This window comes from Psittacula echo (genome assembly GCF_963264785.1).
Source record: "Psittacula echo genome assembly, chromosome: 10".
Classification (NCBI taxonomy): Eukaryota; Metazoa; Chordata; class Aves; order Psittaciformes; family Psittacidae; genus Psittacula; species Psittacula echo.
The window spans coordinates 1,411,449-1,436,014 of NC_137741.1; the positions used below are offsets into that span (position 1 = coordinate 1,411,449).

The window sequence follows — 24,566 nt, forward strand, 5'->3', positions numbered from 1 at the left end:
TGCTCTGACTGCCCCAGGGACCTGTGGAGCGCAGGGTGCAGAAGGCTCTGGGGACACACACACAACACGGTGACAGGGCAGAGAGAGGGGAGTGCAGGGGAGGGGAACACCCCTCTTCTACCCCCACCCCCGGGGACAAACAAGGTGAGCAGCTGGATAAATCTCAGATTTGGTCTGTGCCTCCAGCGAGGAGGGGACAGTGGAAGTGTTGGCCACCATCACCTCTCCCCTTCCCCATCACCCCAAACCCTGAGGCCAGTCCTACACTGACAAGAACTCACTAAGCTGACTCCAACATGGACCAGGGCACGGCTTCACTACGGGGAGAGGGTTTAAAAAAAACTAAACACTTCAAGTATGTACTTTTTTAGTGATTTAAGGTCTCTTCCCCCTGCTGCTGCTGCACTGGGTGGTGTTTAGCAACCTACGTTCACGCTAGGGGGAAGAACAGCGCAAGCGATGGCGGGCCTAACGCGAGAGGAAGAGAGGAGCGAGAGGAAGGGGGAAGGAAGGTGGTTGGTGCTGGTCGGAGTCAAGTTGCTCAGGGAACGGGCACCACACGCATGGTGTTGGTGTAGCCGGAGCCGGGGCGCCAGCCCGTCAGCACAATGACCAGGTCACCGCTCTTGAAGAACCCACGTGCTTTGCCTAGAAGAGAACAGAGGGAGGGGGTCAGGGCTTGTAACATCACAGCACCCACCCATGCACGGGGACACCCAAGTTGATATCAAGGCCCCATCACTGCCCACCCCTCTCTGCTTTGGGCTCTGTTGGGACAAGGAGCTGAAAATTCCACAGCACAGAACTGGGAGGGAACAGGAAAGGAGCCACCCCCCTTCGGGCTTCTCATGTCCTTCAGGACAAGCACCACATATTAAAGCCAACCACGTTTTCTGTCAAAACCCATTTTAAGGCAGCTGTGCCAACCCTGCCAACCTACCCATTTCCCAAGCGGATGTGGTTGCACTCATGCAACTGCCATCCCCTATTTCCCAAACAGACACCGTTACTACACAGGCAGCGAGCTCCTCTCCCCGCTTTGTCACAGGTCCCCACTGGTACCCCCAAAAGCACTATAGCAAGGGCTCAGGACCCCCATGTCCCACCCCGCCCGATTCCCGGTGTGGCCTCACTCACCAACATTCATGCCCAGGGTGACGCGGAGGTCCACGTCCTCAGCCCAGGCGTTCAGGGCTGGCTCTTTGCAGAGGACAGGGAAGATGCCGCGGTAGAGGTGTGCCTGGCGCGCGGTCTGGTCATTGCGGGTCACCGCGATGATGGGAGCGCGCGGGCGGTACCGGGACACGAGGTGAGCAGACCTGCAAGGACAACACAAGAGGGTGAAGCACCACGCTACAGGCACGAGGGGAGCCTGTGTACAGCCGCAACAGCACAAGCAGCAGCCAGGTTTGCTCAGTGAACTCCACACACCCCTGGAGCGATCGCAGGATGACGCATGGGAGATGCTGGCAAGAGCCAAGCTCACCAAGCAAGCTGGATGCTCCTCCAAATTCCCAGTTTGGCAACTGGGCAGACCATCACCCTTGGCAGTGGTGACCATCATCTCGCCTCTGCGTTTAAAGCACCATCTGGGTGTTTTAGTCCTGAAAACAAGCATGTATTTGTCTCCGTTGCTATGTTAAGGTGGCGAGGTGCCATTTATTCCGGCCTCTGCAAGCAGTTCTTGGCATCTCAATGGGGGTCCCTGCAAGCTCTCTCTGTTCTGAAGAGCTCCCGGTTCACAGGATGGGAAGAGCCCGCACTGAAGCCATTTGCCTCCCAGCCACGTTCACCTGCTGAAGGCAGTGCACAGGCCAGTTCCTCCATACAGAGCTCTGCTCCTGCACCCAACAGGAAGCAAATGCCACCAAGGCAAAAATTTAAGAGTGGAACATTGGGCCTTGAAACACCTAAAAGAGGAAGCAGCACACCCTGGGTGGGGACTGCAGCTTCCTTTTCCCTGGGCACTCCAAATGGAGATGGAAACTGCAGTATTTACAGCTCCATCTTTCCGACTAGCATGTCAGGATCTCCACAAGCTTTTGCAGCCTCATGTAGTGGAGCCATGCTCAGAACGCTCAGAACTGCTGCTTAAAGCAGGCAGCGGCAGCCTGCTGGAAGCCCCCGAACACACGTGCTAGCTCTCAGACAATCCTTCCCACTCTGCCCAAGAAGCCTCCCGGCAGCTCCAGGACATGCAGGTACTCAAGGGCTGTAACCGTATCCACAGCTAAAAATATTCGGAGTTCTAATCTCTTTAGAAAGGTCAAGCGTGAGGTGGAACCTTTCACAAGGAACATCAGAAGCATGAGGCTGTCCAGACTCAGTGTTACAGTCACTCCTCGTTTCAGCAGGAAGCAGCTGCTCCAAACCATTTGAAGCTGTAAATCTAGGTGAAGGATTCACCGATGGTCCAGATCTTCAGGCAGACCGTGCATTTCATCACATCCCTGCTGCTGCACTATTCCTTCGGTCCAAATCCAGTGCAAGCAATTCCAGAAGCAGTCTGAGACTTAGGGTCGGACGTGCTTTGGGAATGGGCAGCCTAATTGCTCTAGATAGAAAAGGTGATCGGTTCCAGCTCCCTTTCCATTGCTGGAAAAGTGAGTCTCTGCTCACATTGCTGGATGGAAATCCCAAACTCTAATGGCTCCAGTGTATCCACGCTGCTGTCATGCACCCACATCCAAGGCACTGAGCTCATCTGTGAGCACAGGCAGCACATGGCTGCTGGTGCCTGCCTGGTCAGTGAGGTTAACACAGGCAGGAGCATAAGGAAGAGGAAATTTCCAACACTCTCCAATTCCCTTCCTAATCCTAAGCAGTCCCTCTTCACCCCTCAGGCTTAGGCAAGCAGGGCTGCTGCCTGAAGGGGTCAGCAGGGGACCAAGAATTTGGATGCTACCATGAAATGGATTCTGCGTTCACTGAATGTGTTACATCGGAGGTGTCTTGCCAAGAAATGTAAACTGAAGCTGCACCACTGATTTTCCCTTGACTCTTCCAGCCCGCGCTGCTGGCAAAGATGCCATTCCCAGCTGGAAGGGGAGGCAGGGTTTGGTGCCGATGCCACGCTGGCAGAGGCAGGCAGGGGAACTTGGAGGTTCTCTACATGCAGATGTTCCAGATGTCTGCCCATCTCCAGGGAACCAGCACTGCAGCAGGGAGCTGGGCTCTCAGTCGCTGCCAAAGCCCGGCTTCACTGCTACAGCTCTCCTTTCAAAGCCATCTTTATGCGAGTCTCCTTCCCCCACCCTGTCATGAGGTTGGCTTGACCTGGGGGAACCTGTCACCTCCTACCTTCCAGACTTGGTGAGGACAATAATGGCCCCGCTGCAGCACTTGAAGGACGCTTCCACAGCGCCAACAGCAGCGGCCTCCGTGGGATCACAGTTGAGGGATGTCAGACGACGCAGTTCCTCAAACAACTGCCTGTGAAAGATGGCGGCTTCGGCCTCCCGGGCAATCTATAAGAGCAACACGCGTTCGGGAAGACAGCACAACACTCAGGTCAGGCGCTCCGGGCTGCAGGGGCAGGGCAAGGTGCTCCATTGCGAGGTGCCACACAAACACCATTAGCTTTGACACAGGAGTTGCCAATCAGCGAGCACAGATTATCTGGGGCAATGCCGCAACACGCGGGCACCCAAACAGCACACAGTTAGAGAGGAACCAGTTGGTCCTCAAGGTTTCTTTGTCAAATTGGTGGCACCTCCGGAGTCACCTCACCCTGCCGAGCCCACACTCGGTGACATTCATGCCTACTGCCAGGCACTCTCGCTCTGCTCCTGCCTACGGAGTCCCTCCCTGCCACAGAGAAGTCAGCTCAGACCGCAGCAGTTGCACAAGGCTGATAGGGCAGCAGCAAATCGCTTGCTAAGCAATGGCAGTGCTAAAAGGGAGTGTGTTTGTATTCATGGCACCAAGCCCCCTCTCTGAGCCCTACCTGCCAGACTCGGTCATAACTATCAGGGCTGCAGCTAAGCACTTAAAAGAGGCCTCCACTGCGCCTACTGCCATGGCATCGGCAGGGTCTCTGTTGTTAACATTGAGGCGTAAAATCTCTTCGAACAGCTGACGATGGAACATTGCGGCCTCAGCCTCACGAGCGATCTGCAGCCCCGAGCAGGAGCAACGGAGGAGGAGAGAAAGAAAGAAAAGGAGGAAAGATACACCAGAGGAACATGAGATCACATTAATTGGCTTAATTGTCATAGTAACGCATGCAAGAGAATATTAAAGGTCAAGCTGTGAAGCTCTTCTTGGCTCTCAGGTTGGGAGTTTGCTGAACACAACCCAGTAACACCACAGCCGCCCTGGCTGTTCCACCACATCACTGAACTGGCAAGCACTGGTCATGGGGCCAGCATTCCATAGGCGGCATTCCTGCTGTATTTTGGAGCCCTTTCAGAGCAGGCATACACTGACCGCTTTTCAAGGAGCAGAACAAGCCAGCTCAGAGTCAGAGCGCGCCTTGTTGCAGCTGCTTACTACTTCCTTGAGAGACTCTCATGCAATCTACCAGCCTGCTGATGGTCCTGCCCACAGCTCCTCAAGAGGAAACCTCTGTAGCTCCATGTCTCCTTCTCAATACCCTCCCAACACTACACAGCACTGCTGGAACAGTCTTCATGGAGCCAACACACCATCAGTGTGCTTTCAACATCACCCTGAATTTGGGAGACTGTGTCTCTCAGCTTTATTAGACTTAGTTTAGCTTGAGAGCCAGTGAAGACTTCGTTTAACCTGAGAGCCAATAAACTTTCACTTCCAAGTGCTATAACAACTTATCTTTCGGTAACAGAGAAATAAAAATAGGAACAAGTCTTCCTTATAGGGTTGTCACAACATGTTGGGGTGTTTGTACAGCGCCAGACAAGGTAAAGAGGCACATCTAAGGGCTTTCTGTTCACACTAAGCATTTGCCACAGATTCAGTGATCTGTTCATCCTCATGTTTAAAGACAACTCCCATCTCAGAAGGTTGCATTAGCCCCTGACAACCCAATAAAGAAGGCTTGCAGAGATCAGAAAAGCATGCAAAGGTTCATCATCTTTTTGAGGACAACTCCATCCAGTTGCTTTGGAAATTGAGCAGCCACTACACAAAGCATGACGAGTTATGTTTGAGCAGAAAGTGCCATTAGAGTAAATGGCTTTGTCATTAGACACATTCCAAATATCAATTTTGCTATTCCAATGTCAATTAATTGCTTTACATGATGCCAGGAATTATCCCTCTTTCACAGGTATCAGTTTAAGCCAAAGTAGTTAAGTATCTTATGCCTAAAAATACCAGGACACATGTGACAGGCGGGAACAGCAGCCCAGTCCTTAACTCCACATCACCGCTGCCATTACTCACACAGAAATGACCAGAGGGTTCCAGCTGTTACACGTGCAGAGGTACCAGGGCGGAGGTGGGAGAGAGGAAAATGGCAGCTATCTAAACCTCGGTCCTGTCAGACAGCATGGCCAGGGTGACATCTGAAGACAACTGTGGAATGTGGACTGGAATTGGAAGGAATCCCACTCCCACAAGCAGAAAACAGCCTGCCCAGTATTTGGAAGCTTGCTACTAAACTTGAGGCACAGGCTATTTTTGTCACAGAGGTGCCAGGTACTGAAGAGCAAACTTGTTTCCAAGAGGACAGTGAAAAGGGATCATTGAGCAAACCACTGTGGAGTTGCAGGAAAGCTGCTGGGACAGGGATGGACAGGTCAGGTCTCTCAGAGAGGTGCAGAGATACTATATAGAGCAGATCCTGACCTGACAGCCCACATTTACTGTCTACACCTCACTACAGAGGGAGCTTTACTTGGAATACTCCAGTAGCAGCACTGGGTAAGTACCTAAACCCAAACTGACACCCAGTTTCAGGCCAGGGAATGCACAGAGGAGCTGCTCTTCACCAGAGCTCTCTCCCTGCTGTGACCACTAGGCCATTTCCAATGGAAATATTCAGCTGCTCTGGCCATGCTGCAGATGTTCAGACCGTGGTTACCCAGGGCACTATTGGTGGGGCTTCTCTCAACTAACACCAAGCCAGTCAGCTCAGATGAAAGGGGCTGTGCTCCTACCATCACAGAGTTGGCACCCTGCTGCCTGGGCCATGTTATGTTAAACAAAATGAATCTGTATTTACTCTTCTGCACAGAAGGTTTAAACCTTCAGTGTTTCTCCAGAGGCCTGGCAGAGCAAACACCACAATTCCCAGGTCTGCAGCAAGAGGGAAGCACATGCAACGGATCCTGAGCTCAGAGTACAGGTACAATACAACCTGCCTGAGCCTAGGAATTAGAATGCCAGAACGGAAACCCGGATAGAAGGCTTCCTGCAGCAGGTTTCCAAGTCTTGGTAGAAAGTCAGCCCTTGTGATTTAGGAGGTGAAAACTGAGGAAGAACCTTTCAGCTGCATCGTTAGGGTTCAGCCTGTAAACCAGCAGTTACTGGTTACATGAAGTCATATTTCGCATTTTCCACCCCAAAAACCCCCACCACACGTATTGCTCAGATAAAAGATTACTTCCATAATGCACTGCAAACAAACACTAGCTGAGTTGATTCATCTCTATAACCTGAATTGCACATAAAACTGGTGGAAGTTAGCACTGCTGCAAGTCACAGCACTGGTAACTGGGGAGAAGCAACACTTGGACACTCAACATCAGGTCTCCATCAGCCGCAGCACGAGCTGGGTGAACTCGAAGCAGAGCAGAGGTTTCTGGCAGTTCAGGCATGGAAAACCACGGTGCTGTCAGTACTCATGCAACACACACCCCAACCCTGAGCACACCAGTGCTGCGAACCAGGCTCAGGAGCCTCCACCCCCCCCAGAGCCAGCCCACACCTTTCATTATCTACAGATAAACCGCTTAAGCAGCTCCTCGACCTTGGAGAAGTTTAAGGCATTTACTATGCCACAACAAACAGGGCATTTGAAGAAACTCGCCAAGGTAATGGCAACCCCCCTCTTTACCCTAGCCTAAACAAGAATTCAGTGTGAGAAATGTGAAGCTTAGACTCTGGAGCACTGCAGTGCAGTTCTCAGCTCAGCCTGGCCACGCTTGGGAGCACACAAAGTGAGGTTTCAGGCCCTCAGGACCACATTAGGTAAAGAAACACCCACAGCACGAAGAAACAGCCTCAAGCTGCACCAGGGGAGGTTTAGACTGGAGATTAGAAACAATTTCTCCATAGAAAGGTGCTCAGGCATTGGAACAGGCTGCCCAGGGCAGGGCTGCAGTCACCGTCCCTGCAAGTGTTCACACACTGTGTAGCCAAGGCCCTCAGTGCCATGGGTTAGTGGTGGCCTTGGCAGTGCTGGGGAATGGTTGGACTGGATGAGCTTAAAGGGATTTTTAACCCAGCTGATTCCATTACTTTGGACTGTGAGGTGCTGCCACCCAGCCCGAGCCACATTTAGATCTCCAGGTGCCTGGCTCAGATGGAAGATGGGAGCAATGAAGGACTGCTCCCAGGAGCCAAGGCAGTACTCACAGCGTGCTGCATGCGCACAGCCTCCAGTGGGTAGTCTCCCTTGGCGGTCTCTCCGGACAGCATGATGCAGTCGGCTCCATCTAAGACAGCATTAGCAACATCACTGCCCTCAGCGCGGGTTGGGCGAGGCTTCTTGATCATGCTTTCCAGCATCTGGAAGAGAGGAAAGCCAAAGGAATCAAGACACTGCAGAAGGAAGCTGCTGCTTTTTCACTAGTGTGCTTCAATGTACTTTATATATAGGGCAGAAGACAGAATACAGCTTGAAGAGTTCTACCCTGTGTACGAGATGGTGAGGGACCAGTTCTGAATTAAAGCATCTTCCTGCAAGAAAACCCAACTCATTTAGTTTTGTTTCTGTTCCTCATTCACTCCTTTTCCAGGGACATTTAACCCACACAACACCACAGACCCAACACTCCAACTTTCCAATCAAACTTTTCAGCACAGGGCTGGGAGCAAGGAACTCCGAGCTCTCTAAAAGCTGAAATCCAGCCACATATTCCCAAATTAGTACCTAGGTGGTTGTTTTTCTCATCTAGGAATAGCTGAACAGGGAGCTCTTGCACCAGTTAAAGTCACCTTCATCCAGTGCAAGATTTCAAGTTCTTTAACATGTAATCTCAGAACAGCTGCCACCTGCCTCCTAAGCATTTGCTCTGAGGAGAGCAGCAAACAACAGCTTTCACAAGAAAAAAGCTCCTCCTTCCCATTAGCTCTTCCTGCCCCCTACTCCCAGAAGCCAGGGTCCCTCCACACACCACAGCCTAGCCAGCTCTTCTGTCTTGCCCAAGTGCTCAGCTTTCCCCAGCCAGAGCTCACCACTGGGCACACACCACTCATGAAACACCACCTGAGGCTGTGTTTCAGCTGCAATACAGCAAGAGGAAGGAGCATACACCACTGTGACACACAGCCCTGCCTGGTGGCTACAGCTTAGAAACAGCTTTTGCTTCCACAGCCTATGCACAGAGCAAGTGCAGCCAGGAAACCAGTCCTCCCAGTGCCTGAGGAGTGTGCACACATGACATCTACTGGAACCAGTGAAGCTGAGCACCAGCTCTCCTTCTCCCACTCCCAGAATAGTGAGGGGATGGGTCTTCCCCTCAGTTTCTTCTGATGCTGCAGTGTGGGCGCATCTTTTAATACACCCGGGAACCTTCACAAGCGTTCTGTTAGACACAGATGTGCTGCTACAAGATGCCAAGGCAAAAGCACATGCCATCTTCTTCCCCAGAATTTGGTTATTCAGCCCAAAAGGCTCATAATGCCTTCAAGGGGTAAAACCTTCAGAGGTCCTGTAACCTTCCTGGTGAAGATCTCGAACATCTTTTAAGCAGCACCTCAAGCTATGAGCAAACCCCCTTTGCCCTAGGCATCTCACTCTGGCGAACAGTCACACCATGAGAGCTACTGACATTCACACCCTGTGCTCCCATGGCATTTCCAGTACCTGAGTGGCACAGATGACAGGTTTACCAGCCCTGTTGCAGCGCCCAATCATCATCTTCTGGGCGAGGAAGACCTTTTCAGCAGGGATCTCGATGCCCAGGTCACCACGGGCCACCATGATGCCATCACTGGCCTCCAGGATCTCATCAAACCTGACAGCAAGAGAAGAGGTTTGTTACCTCATGTGCTGTGTAAAACACCTTCTGTCCTCCCCCTCCATGCCATTTCGGTAAACTGGAATGCCAAGGCAGGAGGAAGAAAACCAAAACCAAGTCACAACACATATCAAATGCCACATAAAACTTCCTAAAAGCTCACCTGCGCACACCCTCATGGTTCTCAATCTTGCTGATAATCTTGATGTTCTTTCCCTTTTCCCCTAGCACGTTCCTGACAGCATGGACATCAGCAGCTTTGCGGATGAAGGAAGCAAACACTATATCCACATTCTGCTCCACGCCGAATTTTAAGTCCTGGATATCCTTCTCGGAGACTGCAGGCAGGTCGACCGCGGCGCCAGGCAGGTTCACTCCCTTCTTGCTGCCCAGCATGCCGCCGTTCTCCACCTCCGTCATAACATAGTCCTTGCCTGAAAGGCATGTGTTCCTACAGTCAGTGTTTACCAGAAGCTCCCTGCTGGACCTCCCACACCACCTCCCTGCCTCAGAGCAGAGTGCCAGTAGCGACCACACACGATAGAAAGCACATCACTCATCTCTTCAGAGCATTTACGTAACACACAAGCTTGCAATTTACCCATGAGAGCACAGCAGACTGGCCTAAAACTACTCCTGCACTGCTCTTGGAGAAGATGCCATTTGTTCCATGCAGGAAGTTGGCACTGCCTCTCCCAGAAAAGCTACCAGGCTGCCCTTGTGCACACATGCATCCTGTCATTCCAAACTGAGACCCTGAAAGCCTCACCTCCATCTCCCTACACTCTGGGATTCGAGGCAACACCCTGAGGCTAGAGTGGTTCAGGCAGCACTACAAAGGACTAATCCCCACCCCAACACTACCAGTTAAAGCCAGTCCTGTCTCTAACCACAAAACTCAGGGTCTACACTGTAAAACTAGTTAAATCCTGCATAAAAGTATAAATTAGCCCCACTGAACAGGCTTTGGATCATGAGCACTGTATATCTCTTCCACACATTCATTGCTGTAAAGGGGGTTCAGATGACAGTCCAGTGAAACCAGATGAAGTTTTTGGACACTTGCTACACTTGAGGCATAAAACATTTTGTTCAAATTCTCACTGTGGCATTAAGACCCATTTACTCATTGAATCGTACCATAGAACAGTTTGGGTTAGAAGGGTCCTTAAAGCTCATCCAGCTCCAACCCCTGCCACGGGCAGGGACCCCTTCCACTGGAGCAGCTTGCTCCAAGCCCCTGTGTCCAACCTGGCCTTGAACACTGCCAGGGATGGGGCAGCCACAGCTTCTCTGGGCACCCTGGGCCAGCGCCTCAGCACCCTCACAGGGAAGAGCTTCTGCCTAAGAGCTCATCTCAGTCTCCCCTCTGGCAGGTTCAAGCCATTCCCCTTGGCCTGTCCCTGCAGGCCCTTGTCCAAAGCCCCTCTCCAGGTTTCTTGTAGCCCCTTTAGGCACTGGAGCTGCCCTAAGGTCTCCCTGGAGCCTTCTCTTCTCCATGCCGAAGAACCCAAACTCTGTCAGCCTGTCCTTTAACACCCAACTGCAAGCTAAAAAAACAAGTTACTAGAAGGAAAGCACAAATACGTTCAGAGGCAAAACTAGACAGGCATAGCTGGAACCCACCTCTCTCCTTAACCAGCAAGGAAATCAGACCGTCATCCACGTAGATTTTGCTGCCAATTTCTACGACCTTGGTGAGGTTCTTGTAGTCCAACCACAGGACGTTCTCGTCGCATTTCTCCATGAAGGCATCATCCAGGGTGACTTTGAGCGATGCACCTCTCTTCAGCTCCACTTCTGCTGTGCCGCTCTGCGTGTCAAAACATGCAGTTCAGCAAAAGCACTAAAAACCAGCACGCAACCACCTCACAGCCAGCAGCTGATCATCCAGACCCTGGGGAGATGGCTTATTACCTTGGTCCCTAGAGGCATTTTTTATTTGGGAAGGCCACAGGGTATCCCCACAGGGTATCCAGGCTCACATGGTCAAAAAGAGTGGGGGGAAAAGGCTGAAAGAGCAACTTACTCCCTTAATGAGTCCAGTTCGGATTTCAGGTCCCTTGGTATCCAGTGCAATAGCCACAGGTCTGTAGGTGATGGGATCAGAAGCAAAGCTCTCTGTAGCTTCTCGCACATTCTTGATTGTGCCCTCATGATACTGGCGAGGAAAGAGATGGAAACCTTCAGGCCATTTCTACACCAACACTTATGAAAGATATCAATACACACCCCAAAAGCTGCCCCAGCTGACAGCTCCACTCTTGCACTACATTCAATTTCAGTTGTAGCTTGAGAAATTAATTCAGACTGAGCCTTCAGAGAAGCAGAGCATGAGGATACAGTGGCCTTCTCCACATGAAAGTGGAGCCCTATGTGGCTGTGCCTTCACTGGCCCCACTTGTAACCCCAGAAGGACAACTCCAGCAGACAGCCCAGGCACTCAGCTAATTTTCCATCAGGACACACACTTGCCATCTTAAGATGGCCCACCAACCAACAGGCCTTCAGGAAGAACACTTCCAGAAGCTCTGCCACAGTGCTGACTACCCATGGCCTTCTTCATGATCCCTCTTATCAGTCCCACATGTGAGCAGACAGACAAGCTTTTTTTAGGACTCTTAAGCTTCCATTTCCCCTGAAGATAAACGATTTGCTGAGAGCACATTATCTATTGAAGTATTTGCGTTTTGAGACCCAAAGCAATCACAGCTGGAAGTTCAAGATTCCAGCACCAAGCACCCAACTTCCCAACATGCAAAAGCATTTTGCTAATGCTGCCTGTGTCCAGACAGCCAATTCTGTGGGGAAACTCCCATCCAAACCACCTCAAACAAGCTTCAGATGACCAGCAGATCAGTTTACTTTACTTGCTTAAACAACGTGAAGAGATAACCTTGACTGCAGATAATATAACACTTGACAGGCTTTTGTAGATAAGAAATACCCTTTCCCCCCTCATTGCCAGACCAGCAGCTTTTGCTCTGACTCACCTGGAAGCACTCTGCTCCCGTCATGCCAGTCACCTGCCTTGACATGAGCGCTGCACGCCCACTTCACGATCACAGGGACAATATCCCAGCACCAGGAAGGCAGGGCTGGAAAAAGCTGTGCTGAAGTTCATGTGTGTGCCCTCAGCCATAGATACACTGCAATTGCTAACTCTAGAGCAGGAAGTGTGATTTAGTTTATTGATTGAGCAGGGAAGCTGAGACTTGAGATGGCCCCAACCCTTCCACACACCAGGCCAGGTGTGCGCAGTTCAGAAATCCTGCCTGAACAGTGCCATCGTGTTTACCTGGTCCCAGTCTCCTGGGATTTTTACTTCTTAGTTTGATAACAAGGAGCAACTTGCTCCTAGGAGTCTGGCTTCCTCCAGGGTTATGTATTCAGAACAATAAAGTGGGCAGAGCTGGAAGCAAAAGCCATTTTCTTCTATATAAAAAGCTGGCAGCCAGGTGCTAAAGCAATTCTGTTAAAGTTGAAGCCTAGTTAAATGCTTTAGGCAGACGGAAGAACTGGGAAGAACTGAAGCACTCACAATGTATGAAAACTCTCTGGGGCTTCACTAGAAACTGGGAAGTTTTGGAGGAACCAAGAGGAGACTCAAACTTAAGATTGGCTACAGCCAAACAGAAGGTGACAGCAAGACCAGACTCTGCTGTAGCCTCACCTCATCTGTATGAAATGTACAATTAGATCTCCCTAGAGCAGAAAGCCACAGTCCCTGTCCTCAACCTCAGGAAACAAGTGTCCAAACCACAGTGGCAGCTCTGCTGGGCAGGAATGGTCTGGGTTTAAGTACTGGCCACCAACTGACTCCCTGACCAGCCAACAGACCCCAGCACCATCCAGCTGCAGGGTTTGACTACTCCACACTACTCGTTCTCCCGGCAGATTCTAACTGCAGGCTATGCACTGACACTACCTCAAGGTCTTTAGTTGAGGTCTGATGGTTTTGCACAGTTAAGCATCAGACCTTTCGATTCTGACAGCGCCCTGTGGCCTTTAAAGGCCACGAGGGTGAGAGGCCAAGCTGTTACACCCCAGGAGGCTCATGGTTCAGTAAGTAAAGCCACCTAGAGCTGCTACTGGCTACTGCCTGACATTTTGAATGCTGGAGGGCAGCCAGGGTAAAAACAACTCAGCAGGAAGGCTCAGGGTGCCATGCCAGGCAACCTGGAACGGGATCCTCAGCTCCTCCAGTATCACTGAGAACCTATTTATATCAGTAAGGGCTCATCCGCCACAAACAGTGTTGATTTCTTTTGACCTTATTCCTATACGCTCACCACACCACCTCCCCAGCGTCACGGTGCTAACCTCATGACTGCCAGGAGTGCCACCAGAGCAGGTTGGCTGAGCAAAGCCAGGAGTCCAGTTCTTTCAACTAAGCACAGTAATTACTTCAACTCACTAACAATTTTCTTTTGAGACAAGATTACTCATTGATCGGCTTGCAAAACCCCCAGCAATGAAGCAACAACTGGTAGTTGTGTGATCCAGTGAACAGCAGAAGAGGGATAAATGTTGCTGGCTTCTGACTTTCTTAGCTGGCAACCAGCAGCTTTGCACAGGGAATGGCAGGACATGAGAAAGAACTGAAGGCTTTCACAGCAGGCAATGAAGTTGCCTTTGACACTTCAGTTGGCACTGAAGTCTCAAATATCAGTCACCTGGCTTCCTGGTACAGAGAAGGGTGTGGAACCAGCTTGAACTGCTTTCAAAACTTGACTGTTATCAGCAATTACACAGGCTCAATATGCACAACCAGCATGCTTCCCCCAAAAGTTTCACCTTCACACACTCTGGACTGAGCTGGATTTCCCTCTTCTGTGAGAGACAGCCAGCAGATACATGGTCCAGTCAGGCCTTATCAGCTCAGACCCACCCTTACCTCATGAGTGCCATGAGAGAAGTTGAGGCGGGCAACATTCATCCCAGATTTAATCATTTCCTTCAGCTTCTCCACCGAGCGGGAGGCTGGGCCTAGGAGGAAGAATCACAGATTGGTTCAGGTTTCAAGAGGACATCAAAAGCTCATCCAGTTCCAACCCCTGCCACAAGCAGGGACACCTTCCACTGGAGCAGCTTGCTCCAAGCCCCTGTGTCCAACCTGGCCTTGAACACTGCCAGGGATGGGGCAGCCACAGCTTCTCTGGGCACCCTGGGCCAGCGCCTCAGCACCCTCACAGGGAAAAATTTCTTCTGTTATATCTAATCTCAATCTCCCCTCTATCAGTTTAAACCCATTCTCCCTTGTCCTGTCATTCATTACATGCCTGAAAGCACCAAGGAAGTTTGAATATTAACTTTGCAAAAATCATCAGATAACCCCCTCACAACAGGCTGCTTCACGCGGAACAGAAAAGGTCTAATGGATACACACTCAGCACTGAAGCAGATCATATCTGCAGCAGCGAAGACTGTTTTAACTTGCCTTGAGAAGCTCAGCAGAGCTTAAGCAGTCCTGAGCTCCCCAGCTACTGGATTCACTCCTAGCAATAACATGGGTTAGGCAGACATGGGAAAATCATGTTCTTTCAGCACACAAGGTCAGCCCTGGCAAGGGATGAAAGCTGAAACCTTCTCCCAATTTCCCTAACAAGTTTCACCACACAGGGCTTCCCAGCTACAATCCTCTCCTATCTAGGAATCACCTACCGATGGTGCAGATGATGCCAGTGTTCCTTGCGATGGTTGGCTCCGAGTCGATGTCCAAGCGGCACATGTGCTCCAGAAAGGTGTCAGCCATGGCAGCGTGCAGCTGCTGGGTCTGGATGAAAGCAGTCCCTGCATCGTGGTGCTTCGACATTGTTGCTGGAATCCTGTGTCTGGAAGAGAAGAAAGTGGTGCCAGGTTTAGGAATCACCCAGACTGGCTCATCAAGCAGAGACACCAACACACCCACGTGATGAATATGGAGGTAACAAGCAGACTGCTACTGGGTGAAGCTATCTTTATGTTCCTACTTGAGAGTCTTAGATACAGGCAAGACATACTTCTATTTCCATGTCATCCCCCACATACACCACCCAAAGCTCACCTGCCTTCTATGCAGATGTTCCCTTCATAGCTTCTCTTCATTGCCAGTCTTCCCTTGGAGCTACACAACGCAACAAAATTCAAGCACTTGAGTGCACAGGCAGAGACTCTGCCTCCTCCCTCCCAGCTCTCGAGTCATTTCTCCTACAGGCCTCCACTGCACATCTCATAGCAACCAGGGAGAGGGACAGCGCAGCACGAGCATAACTGTAGACACTCTTACACAGGTAATCTTGTGCTGAGGAACACCTAATCATTGCAATGTTCACCTAAGCTTAAGTCCCATCCTTTAAGCCTGTGCCAGCAAGTAGACTTGGGCTGATTAAACACAACAGCTTGGCAGAGAATGCAAAGACTGAAGATCTAATACACTCACAGACTCTTCAGCTGAGGGTGCTGCAGGTCCGCCCCATCCCCTGCACTACCCCTCACCCAGAGCAGCAAACCACCACAACATTTAAAACTGCTGACTTTTCTCAATGTTTGGATAAAAACAACAACTCTCTGAACTCAGACTGCTTGCCTCTACAGCACTAGAGTATCCCCACAACACAGAACAGCCCACAGTCCCAGGAGGAAGCTGAACTGAAGCTTAACTGTCCACTGCGATGGGAGGAGGCCCATACCCAGCAGCACTGGTGCCCCTGGGCATTCCTAATGGCTCACTTCTGGCTGCACCATAGTCCCTGTGCTCTCAAGCAGCAATGGCAGCTAAAAGCCGTCTTTCCTCTTCAACCTGCCCAGGCAAGACTGCTGACTTTCCAAGAGCCTCTGGTAAGAGTGATGTAAGGTGGTAGCTGCTGGCATGGGCAGATCACCAGCTCTGACTTCAAACAACACTTCCACTTCAAACACCATCCCCTGAGCACACAGAGGATATTCAAAGCAGGCTGCTCTTTCAGCATAAGCTGCCTTCACCTAGAAGACAGACCTTTAGTGTGGTGCTCATGGAAACAGGCTGCTGGGCAGGGTTGTTCTGCTTGCCCCAAGCAGACATAAAAACCCCCCAGTAACTCACAAACCAGTGTTAACTTCACGCATCAGCAAGCTCAGAGCATTCAGGTTAGAAACAGAGGCACTAATAACCCCAAAAGCCTCGTCAAGAGATGGAAGTCACATCTCTGAGGAACAGGCAGGAGATGCCCTGCCAGCCTGCCATGTGCCTGCCCATGCCAACGCTCCTCCCCTCCCCACGTACGTGCGGATCCTCTCGCAGGCAGCCCTGACTCACCATCGCCCCGCTCCCATGCGGCACAAAGGAGCCAGGGCAGCGAAAACCATAATTTGTCCTGGCAAAACCTCCTTTCCCTCAGCCCTGCCAGAAGCTTCTGATTCACCGGAGTCACAACAAGAAAGTCTGCCCACATAAAAAGGCGGAGAAAGTCCCATTATTATAGGAAAAGCCACTGCTCGCCCTGAAACATTGTGTTTTAGCCCTCTAACACTTGCTGCTGCACCCTCCGACACCTGCGGAGCAGCACAAGCTCCTCCAGATGCCAAAACCAACAAGCCTCTGCTGGGAAATCACTTCCACACAGGCGAGCGGGTCTGCACAGCCTCTGGGAATGAGGGATATGAAACAACAGGATTCCAAGCTGGAAACTGCACCCAGAGCATGACTGGGGGGGGTTTAAAATAGGCAATGTGAGGTCTCATGGAAAAACCCCCACCCACTCGAGTCATTTGCAAATATAATTTTAACCCCCCTAAAGTCCTTGTAAGTACATAAAAGGAAGTGAAGTTCCCAGCCAAAAACCCCTTCACGAGCACTTCAGCACACTCAGAAAGTCAATCAGAGACACCATGACCTTGTCCGGGGGGAAAAGCAGAAATACAGCAGCCAGAAAGTATCCCTAAGACCCATGAGCCTGCAGCACTGTGCCATGCTAGCAACAACCTTTGCTTTCTAAGATTTCCTCCTGCCTCCCACTATCCTGTATTTACAAAGCACCGACTGAGCTCTCCTGGAGGGAGCAGGCTTACAAATATAACAGGAATGTTTGGCATTTCCCACTATGCCAGGTTTGGGGTTTTTTAATTCAAACAGAGGAGCTCAGACTTTCAAGGACGCCTGAAGACACAGAGCACTCAGTCTGGGCTGGGTAATGAAGGGGGGTAAGCAATATCCTACAGAGTCTGAATGCTTCCAGCACCAAATAAATGTGAATTCCTTTCTCAAGGAATAACCATTAAACCCCCACATTTATTACTTGGGCTGCCTGTGCTTTAAGCAAGATGTCTGGTATCTCCCTGGCTCTTGAATGTTCTAGAAAGAGCCCGTGTGAGGGCAGAGACCGGTTCTGCAGTAGTGAGGCGACTAACTCCAGCCAGCTCATCCTGCAGTCCAGAAACTCTGAAATCACTGCACCTCCTGATCAGATCTGCCCAGGGGATGGAGAAAGGAGCAGCAGCAGCAGCAATCCCCACCCTGGGCCAAGTCTTTGCTGTTATCGGTGACAGAGGGAAGCGGAAACTGCAGCAAGGACTATCCCCAGGCAGCACCAGCGTTAACCATCGCCATGCCAGAGATGGCACTGCCTCTGAATGTTGCAGGCAGGCTCATGGCCGGTGACGATTTGGGTTTTATGGGTCAGCCTCACTTACACAACCTCACTGATGCTGCACAACAAGGCTGCTCACGCCCAGTGTCCCTGGCCAGAGGCAGGAATGATTTGAGTTAGCACACACATGGGAGACGGGCAGGGTTATGAAACTGGGCAAGCCTTCAGATTGCCATAAAAAAGCCCAGAAAAACATCAGATGTGCTCACTGGAGAAGCTCAAGTCTCTCAACAACACAAAAACACAGCTCTGGGGCAAGGCAGGCTTTAAAGCAGCCTGTCATCCCCTCTTACAGACAGGGAGGCAACAGCTCTTCCCTTGCAGGAGATAGTGTTGCACCGTTACACAAGTATAAGATGGCCACCCCAAAGCCATCTCCTTTCTGCAAGGCTGGACAGGACCCAGCAGCCACCACCTGCTCCCAGTTGATGTATGCTCTCCCCAGCAGTGAACTGCAGCTCCACTGGAGAGAGTCCCACAAGTCACTGCACAGTGGCAATGGAGAAAGATGCCTCTCTGGCCTCTTGGAGTTACGGAGCTGGAAGGGTCAGGACAACATCAGCACTTTCCCCTGTGTGCAGAGGAATAAGCTCTGCCTTAGCCCAGCCTGCCCTTCCCTGAGGGCAAAGATATAAAGGAGACTTAGTAACAAAACTTAAGCGATTTGAAGTGACAAGCGTAAGGTATTTGGCGACTAAAAAGAGTTATCTCGAGGGTATCCATAGTGTGGGCACACCCACCGATTTAACCTTGAAGTGTGCTCCTCTGACAAAGGACAAGGAGACTTCCAGCTCGGCCCCAGGCCAACAGAAACCACCTAGCTGCCTTCCAGGAAGCTGTAAAGAAATCCTTTTTGCATTATAAAAGGAACTTTTACAGTGGGTTTTCCATTTGAATAACTCTAGATGGAGGTCTAGATCCCTGTGCGCATCCCTGAGGGATGGGGACCTGCTGCGCCTCTGGGCGGCAGCGCCACGGTACTGCAGCCCCATTCCCTACGTGCCACCATCCATCACCACCCTGCAGCAGCCCCGGCACATTCTTCCCCCTGGGAGAAGGAGATAAAGGCCCAGCACGTGGTGCAGCCAGCCCGGGAAACGGCTTATTCCTCTCAAATTAAATTACCAGTTTGGTGTGCAGAAAGGGAATTAACGCCGGCAGTGATCACTCCAATAAACTGGGCTTATCACAAAACTGACGGCTTGGGGCAGATAAAGAAATAGGCAGTCATGGAAAACACAGGCCACAGTCTCCACAAGCTCGTTATCTAGCGAAAGTGAAGCTTCTTGGATAGGTTTTGCAGGCAAAAGACCGCACTGCAAACACGTGGCTCACAGCAGAGCTTCCTGCCTCGCCTTTGCTAACAAGGCATGGCTTGGAAACAGGTTGGCATCAGCATGAGCCACGAGGCCAGCAAACTTCACTGCTCTACATTAGCCTAAATTCTGCTTTATAAATGGGATGTCAAGCATAAAATTACCTGCTATGGGCTGATTTTTTGCACCAAAACCCTCGAATTTCCCAAGAGGTATCTGGGTAACTGAAAAACCTCTTTGTCATCCAACCTTCAGGCCAAAGCAGGTCAGGCTTGCAGCAGCCCTTCACAGGAGGGGGGTAGCCAGGAAGTTAAGGCATTAACATCACAAAAACCTCCAAAAAGCAGTGATTTCTGTTAACCTGGGCGCCGCTGATAACTAGCTGTCTTATCAGAACAAAGCAGGGGTTTAGAGACTGCCGTATACTTTTACGAGTCCGAGGAGACACTGCGAGGTTGCCATTGTCTGCCGATAAAAGCACTATTCATGCCTGCAAAGAAGGTTTCAACACGTTTTAAAGGTTTTCACAGTTCACGGGACTGTCCAAATCAATCGGACGTGTTCAAGCAGGCATAGTTACGGGAAATGATTAATGCTAAAGGGGCCATCTCTTGCGGAGGCAGAGAAGGGGGAATAAAGAGGCTGCAGCATCGCTGTGAGTTCAGCCAGCCGTACGCTGATTTAAGCTGATGCCCTTCAGAGTCGGCTCTTACGTGAGCGCCAGCACGGGGTTGACGGGGGGGGGGCGGGGAGGGAGATGAAGGGGGGGCCGGCACAGCGCTCCGCTCCCGCTCCATCTGACTCAGCCTCCCATAAGACTCCGGTCCAGCCGCGGCCACCAGGAAGACGGCCGGGATGTTGCAACCGGGGCCCCGCGCTCCACCTCACAGCATCGCTGGGGGACACACGCTGCTCCCGCCACCTCCCGCCCGGTACCCGCCTCAGGGACCGACCCCACACACACACAGACACCCTCACACACCCCCCTGCCCCGGGGCGGCGGGACCGGGATGCTCCGGGCGGGAGGGACTCGGCCGCGGCGCCACGTGCTCGGCGCCACGAGACCCCCGCATGCGCGCACCACCACACACACACCCCCCAACCGCCGCCTGAAGGAGACCCTCGCCCAACGGCGGGAACGGGGATGAGGATGATGGCGGCGGCGGCGGAAGGTGCTGCGGCGGGTACCGCCACCTGCTCGCCGCCGCCCGCTGTCCCTCAGGCCGCCGTTACCTGCCGCAGCCCGGCCTTGCCCACGCCCGTCCGCTCCGACAACCGCCGCTCCTCTGCGCACCGCCCCTCCGCTCTCCAAGGTGATCCCGGGGGCCGCAGCACCGCCCCCTGCCCCCCCACGGATCCCTCCGCCGACCGCCTCTGGGGCGGGAGGAGGCGGGGCGGCGGAACTCCTTTCTCCGGCGGATGCACACGGCTCTCAGGGAATGCTATAACGCAGTACGCAGCCAGAGCGTGGCCGCCGCCTTAAAGGCGCCGCGCCTCATTTCGCTGCTCTTAAAGGCACCGCGCCCCCCACAACTCTCAGCCCCCCACCGGCTGCGGGGCGCTGGTGGGCCCAAGGGGCTGGGGCTGCGGCCCCTCTCCGTGCGGGCAGCGGTGATGAGCGTTTGGGGTTATGATGTGCCGTCCTGAGCTTCCTAACTCCCCACCTCGAGGATGCTGAGAATGGGAAATCATGGAATGGTTTGGGTTGGAAAGGATCTTAAGATCATCCAGTTCCAAGCCTTTGCCATGGGCAGGGACACCTCACACTAGGCCATGTAGCCCAAGGCTCTGTCCAGCCTGGCCTTGAACACTGCCAGGGACAAAGCATATTGGGGCCCTGACTATGGGGACCCTGCGCTGGGGACACGGAGATGGGAGCATGGGGACACCAGGCTGGAGGGGACTCTGTGCTGGAGACCCTGTGATGACACCCTGGGGACACCGTGTGGGGCACCCGGTCCTAGGTCCATGGGGAACTTGGGCTGGGGACATTGAGGATCCCACGCTGGGGGATGCTGCACTGAGGATCCTGCCCTGGGACCATGGGGAACTTTTGCTGGGGACATTGAGGACCCATCACAGCTCTTCTGCACTGGTGGGGACATGTCACTGACATGGGGACCTGCTATGCAGACCCCCTGTGGGGACACCGTGCCATCCATATGGGGCTCAGGGTGGTCACCCTGTTCTGGGACCATAGGGACCTCATGCTGGGGACACTGGAAACCCTGCGCTGTGCTATGGGAACGCTAGACCAGCCCTATGGGGACCCCAAAATGGCCGCCCTGCACTGGGACCATGTGGACCCTGTACTGGGGATGTTGGGGACCCTGTCCTAGGCTGTGGGCACCCCATGCCAGCCATGTGGGGACCCGAACTGATCACCCCATGTTGGAACTATGAGGATCCTGCACTGGAGACACTGGGGATCCTGTCCTAGGGATGCTGGGGACCCTGTCTTAGGTTGTGGGCACCCCATGCCAGCCATGTGGGGACCCAAAATGGTCACCCTGTGCCAGGACCACGGGGCAAACTGAGCCTTGGGGTCCCTGTGCTGGGGGCACAGGGGACACTGGGGACCACAGCTGGGCCGTGGGGACACGCAACGGGGCCACCGCATGGGGGACCTTGTGCTGGGGACTGCGAGAACCCCGCGCTGGGGCCACAGGACCCTGCACTGGGGACACCCGGGATCCATCACGGCCTCGCTCCCGGGGTGTCCGGTGCCGTGCTCGGGGGTACCGGGGGGGTCCCTCGGGTGACGTCAGCGGCAGTTGCCGGGTGACGCCGCGGTGCCGGGCCCGCGCCGGGCCCTGACGTCAAGGCCCGATGGCCGCCCGCCCGCCCGGCAGCATGGAGGCGCTGGCAGGCCCCGCCGGCCGCTGAGATGGTGAGCGGGGACCCGCCGGCCGCGGGGGGCGCGGCGGGACCGGGACAGCCCCGTACGCGGCCCGGCGCCGGGAGCAGGCCCCGCGGATGGGGGCCCGGGGAGGGCGGCGGGACGGGGCCTGCTCGGGGCGGGAGGTGAAGGGGGGGCAGGCCCCTGCGCCCCCGAGTGTCCCCGGGTCCGCCGGCACGGGAAGGGGACGGGGCTGATGGGGGAGGACACCCCCCCCCCCGCCATCGTCCGGGACTCTGCAGCGGTTCCGTGCGTGGCCTCCACCCGCTGTCCAATCCCACTGCCCCATCCCGCTGTCCTATCCTGCAGCAACATCCCGTTATCCCCATCCCACTGCTCCATCCCGCTGTTCCATCCCACTGCCACATCCTGCTATCCCCACCCCGCTGCCCCATCCCGCTGCTCCATCCTGCTGTCCCCATCCCGCTGTCCCCACCCCACTGTCCCTACCCCTCTGTCCCCATCCTCCTGTTCCATCCTGCTGCCACATCCCGCTGTCCCCATCCCTCTGTCCCCATCCCGCTGCCCCATCCCACTGCTCCATCCCGCTGTTCCATCCCACTGCCACATCCTGCTGTCCCCATACCGCTGCCCTCATCCTGCTGCCCTCATCCTGCTCTCCCCATCCTCCTGCCCCGTCCTGCTGTTCCATCCGTCTGCTCCATCCTGCTGCCGCATCCCGCTGTTCCCATCCCACTGCCCCATCCCGTTGCTCCATCCCACTGTCCCCATCTCGCTGTCCCCATCCTGCTGTCCCCACCCCGCTATCCCCATCCTCCTGTTCCATCCTGCTGCCACATCCCACTGTCCTCATCCCACTGTCTCCATCCCTCTGTCCCCATCCCGCTGCCCCATCCCACTGTTCCACCTTGCTGCCCTATCCTGCTGTCCCCATTGCGCTGCCCTCATCCCGCTCTCCCCATCCTACTGCCCCGTCCTGCTGTTCCATCCCTCTGCTCCATCCCACTGCCACATCCCGCTGTCCCCATCCCGCTGTTCCATCCTGCTGTTCCCATCCCTCTGTTCCATCCTGCTGTTCCATCCCTCTGCTCCATCCCTCTGCTCCATCCCACTGCCACATCCCGCTGTCCCCATCCCGCTGTTCCCATCCCTCTGTTCCATCCTGCTGTTCCATCCCTCTGCTCCATCCCTCTGCTCCATCCCGCTGTCCCCATCCCGCTGTTCCATCCCTCTGCTCCATCCCACTGCCGCATCCCGCTGTCGCATCCCGCTGTCCCCATCCCGCTGTTTCATCCTGCTGTTCCCATCCCACTGTTCCCATCCCGCTGCCCCATCCCGCTGACCCTATCCCACTGTCTCCATCCTACTGTCCCAAACCTGCTGTCCCCAACTTGCTTTCCCCTAATCTGGTCCCTCATCCCCCTTCCAGCTCCTCCATCCTGCTGTGCCCCCATCCTTCTGCCCTTCAAACTGCTCTCATCCCACTGCCCCCTATCCCACTCCCCCCAACCTGCTGCCCCCTGTCCTAATGCCCAGATCCTGCTGCCTCCTCAGACACTCCCCCATCCTGCTGCCTCCCAAGTCATTCCCCACAACTTGCTCCCCCAACCCGCTGCCCCACAACCTACTCCACCCTGCTTCCCTCCCTCTTAATCTGTTTCCCCCAAACCATTACCCCTGATCCACCTCCACAATCCTCTTCCCCATAACCTGCTCCCCCCAACCCTTTTCCCCACTTCCAGCTGCACCCCAACTTTCTGTCCCCCTCAAATCTGCTGACCCCAACCATGTGCACCCCAGGACCTCAAGGGCCAGTACTGGACTGATGATGACTCCGATGGGGACAATGAGTCCGAGGAGTTCCTCTATGGCGTCCAGGTAGGCACCACGGGTGCTGGACCCAATGGGTGATGGTGGGGGCTCAGGACTCCCCAGCCTGAGCCTGATCCTGAGCACGGGGCTGACACTGCTGTGGGGTGCTGTGCTGCAGGGGACCTGCGCCGCCGACCTGTACCGTCACCCGCAGCTGGATGCCGACATCGAGGCCGTGAAGGAGATCTACAGCGAGAATGCCGTGGCCGTCAGGTGGGTGCACCGCTGCCTGCACCCAGGTATGCCATCCACAGGCACCCAGCAGTGACATCCCCAGGCACCCAATGGTGCCATCGCCAGGGTGTCTGGTCATGGCATTCCCTGGGCACCCGGCTGTGCTGCCCATGAAGCACCCAGACATGGCATTCCTCAAGCACCCACTGTGCCATCTCCATGATGCCCACTGTGGCACCCCTGGAGCACTTGGCCATGGCATCCCCAGGCACTTGGCTGGGGCATCCCTGGTGCACCCAGCCGTGGCATCCCTGGAACACCCAACTGTGCCATCACTGGGGCACCCATCCACAATCCGGGTGCTCTCCCATTGCCATCCTTGTCTCATGGGTGCACGCACTTGATTCACAAGGAGCTACACGTGCCCATCACCGCCCCACAAGCCTGCCCGCCCTGGCACAGTCACCCCACCATGAGGCTGTGTCTTCACAGGGAGTACGGGACCATCGATGACGTGGACATAGACCTCCACGTGAACATCAGCTTCCTCGATGTGAGTCCTGGGGTGTCCTTGGCACCGTGGGCATGGGGATGGTGGGGTCACACACCTGGGGGGTCCCCAGATTTCCTT

General features: G+C 53.9%; 2 protein-coding genes across 2 annotated transcripts in view; one reads left to right on the forward strand and one right to left on the reverse strand.

The window, feature by feature from the left end:
* PKM (pyruvate kinase M1/2) lies at nt 1–20,389 on the reverse strand. The gene is made up of 11 exons (XM_080626553.1): nt 20,263–20,389; nt 14,772–14,941; nt 14,005–14,096; nt 11,137–11,268; nt 10,734–10,920; nt 9,271–9,541; nt 8,954–9,104; nt 7,501–7,653; nt 3,301–3,467; nt 1,138–1,319; nt 1–648 (listed from the first exon to the last, which is right to left on the reverse strand). The coding sequence occupies exons 2-11, from the start codon at nt 14,920–14,922 to the stop codon at nt 542–544; spliced, it is 1,593 nt and encodes a 530-aa protein (XP_080482679.1). The 5' UTR covers nt 14,923–14,941; nt 20,263–20,389; the 3' UTR covers nt 1–541.
* PARP6 (poly(ADP-ribose) polymerase family member 6) overlaps nt 19,787–24,566 on the forward strand; it is a gene marked incomplete at its 5' end in the record, with an annotated part of 9,910 nt that continues 5,130 nt past the window's right edge. Inside the window, 6 exon segments of the mRNA XM_080626420.1 lie at nt 19,787–20,481; nt 21,230–21,338; nt 23,632–23,682; nt 23,684–23,767; nt 23,880–23,974; nt 24,428–24,488. Of these exon segments, the coding sequence (XP_080482546.1) occupies nt 19,787–20,481; nt 21,230–21,338; nt 23,632–23,682; nt 23,684–23,767; nt 23,880–23,974; nt 24,428–24,488 (1,095 nt within the window).

What these genes read in the sequence shown, in the direction of transcription:
- PKM (XM_080626553.1), bottom strand. Translation starts at nt 14,922, where the DNA reads ATGTCGAAGCACCACGATGCAGGGACTGCTTTCATCCAGACCCAGCAG. An exon ending in GTCCTCACCAAGTCTGGAAG is followed by an intron (nt 1,320 to 3,300) that starts GTAGGAGGTGAC and finishes TTGTCCTTGCAG; the next exon opens with GTCTGCTCACCTCGTGTCCC. An exon ending in CACCCTGGGCATGAATGTTG is followed by an intron (nt 649 to 1,137) that starts GTGAGTGAGGCC and finishes GTTCTCTTCTAG; the next exon opens with GCAAAGCACGTGGGTTCTTC.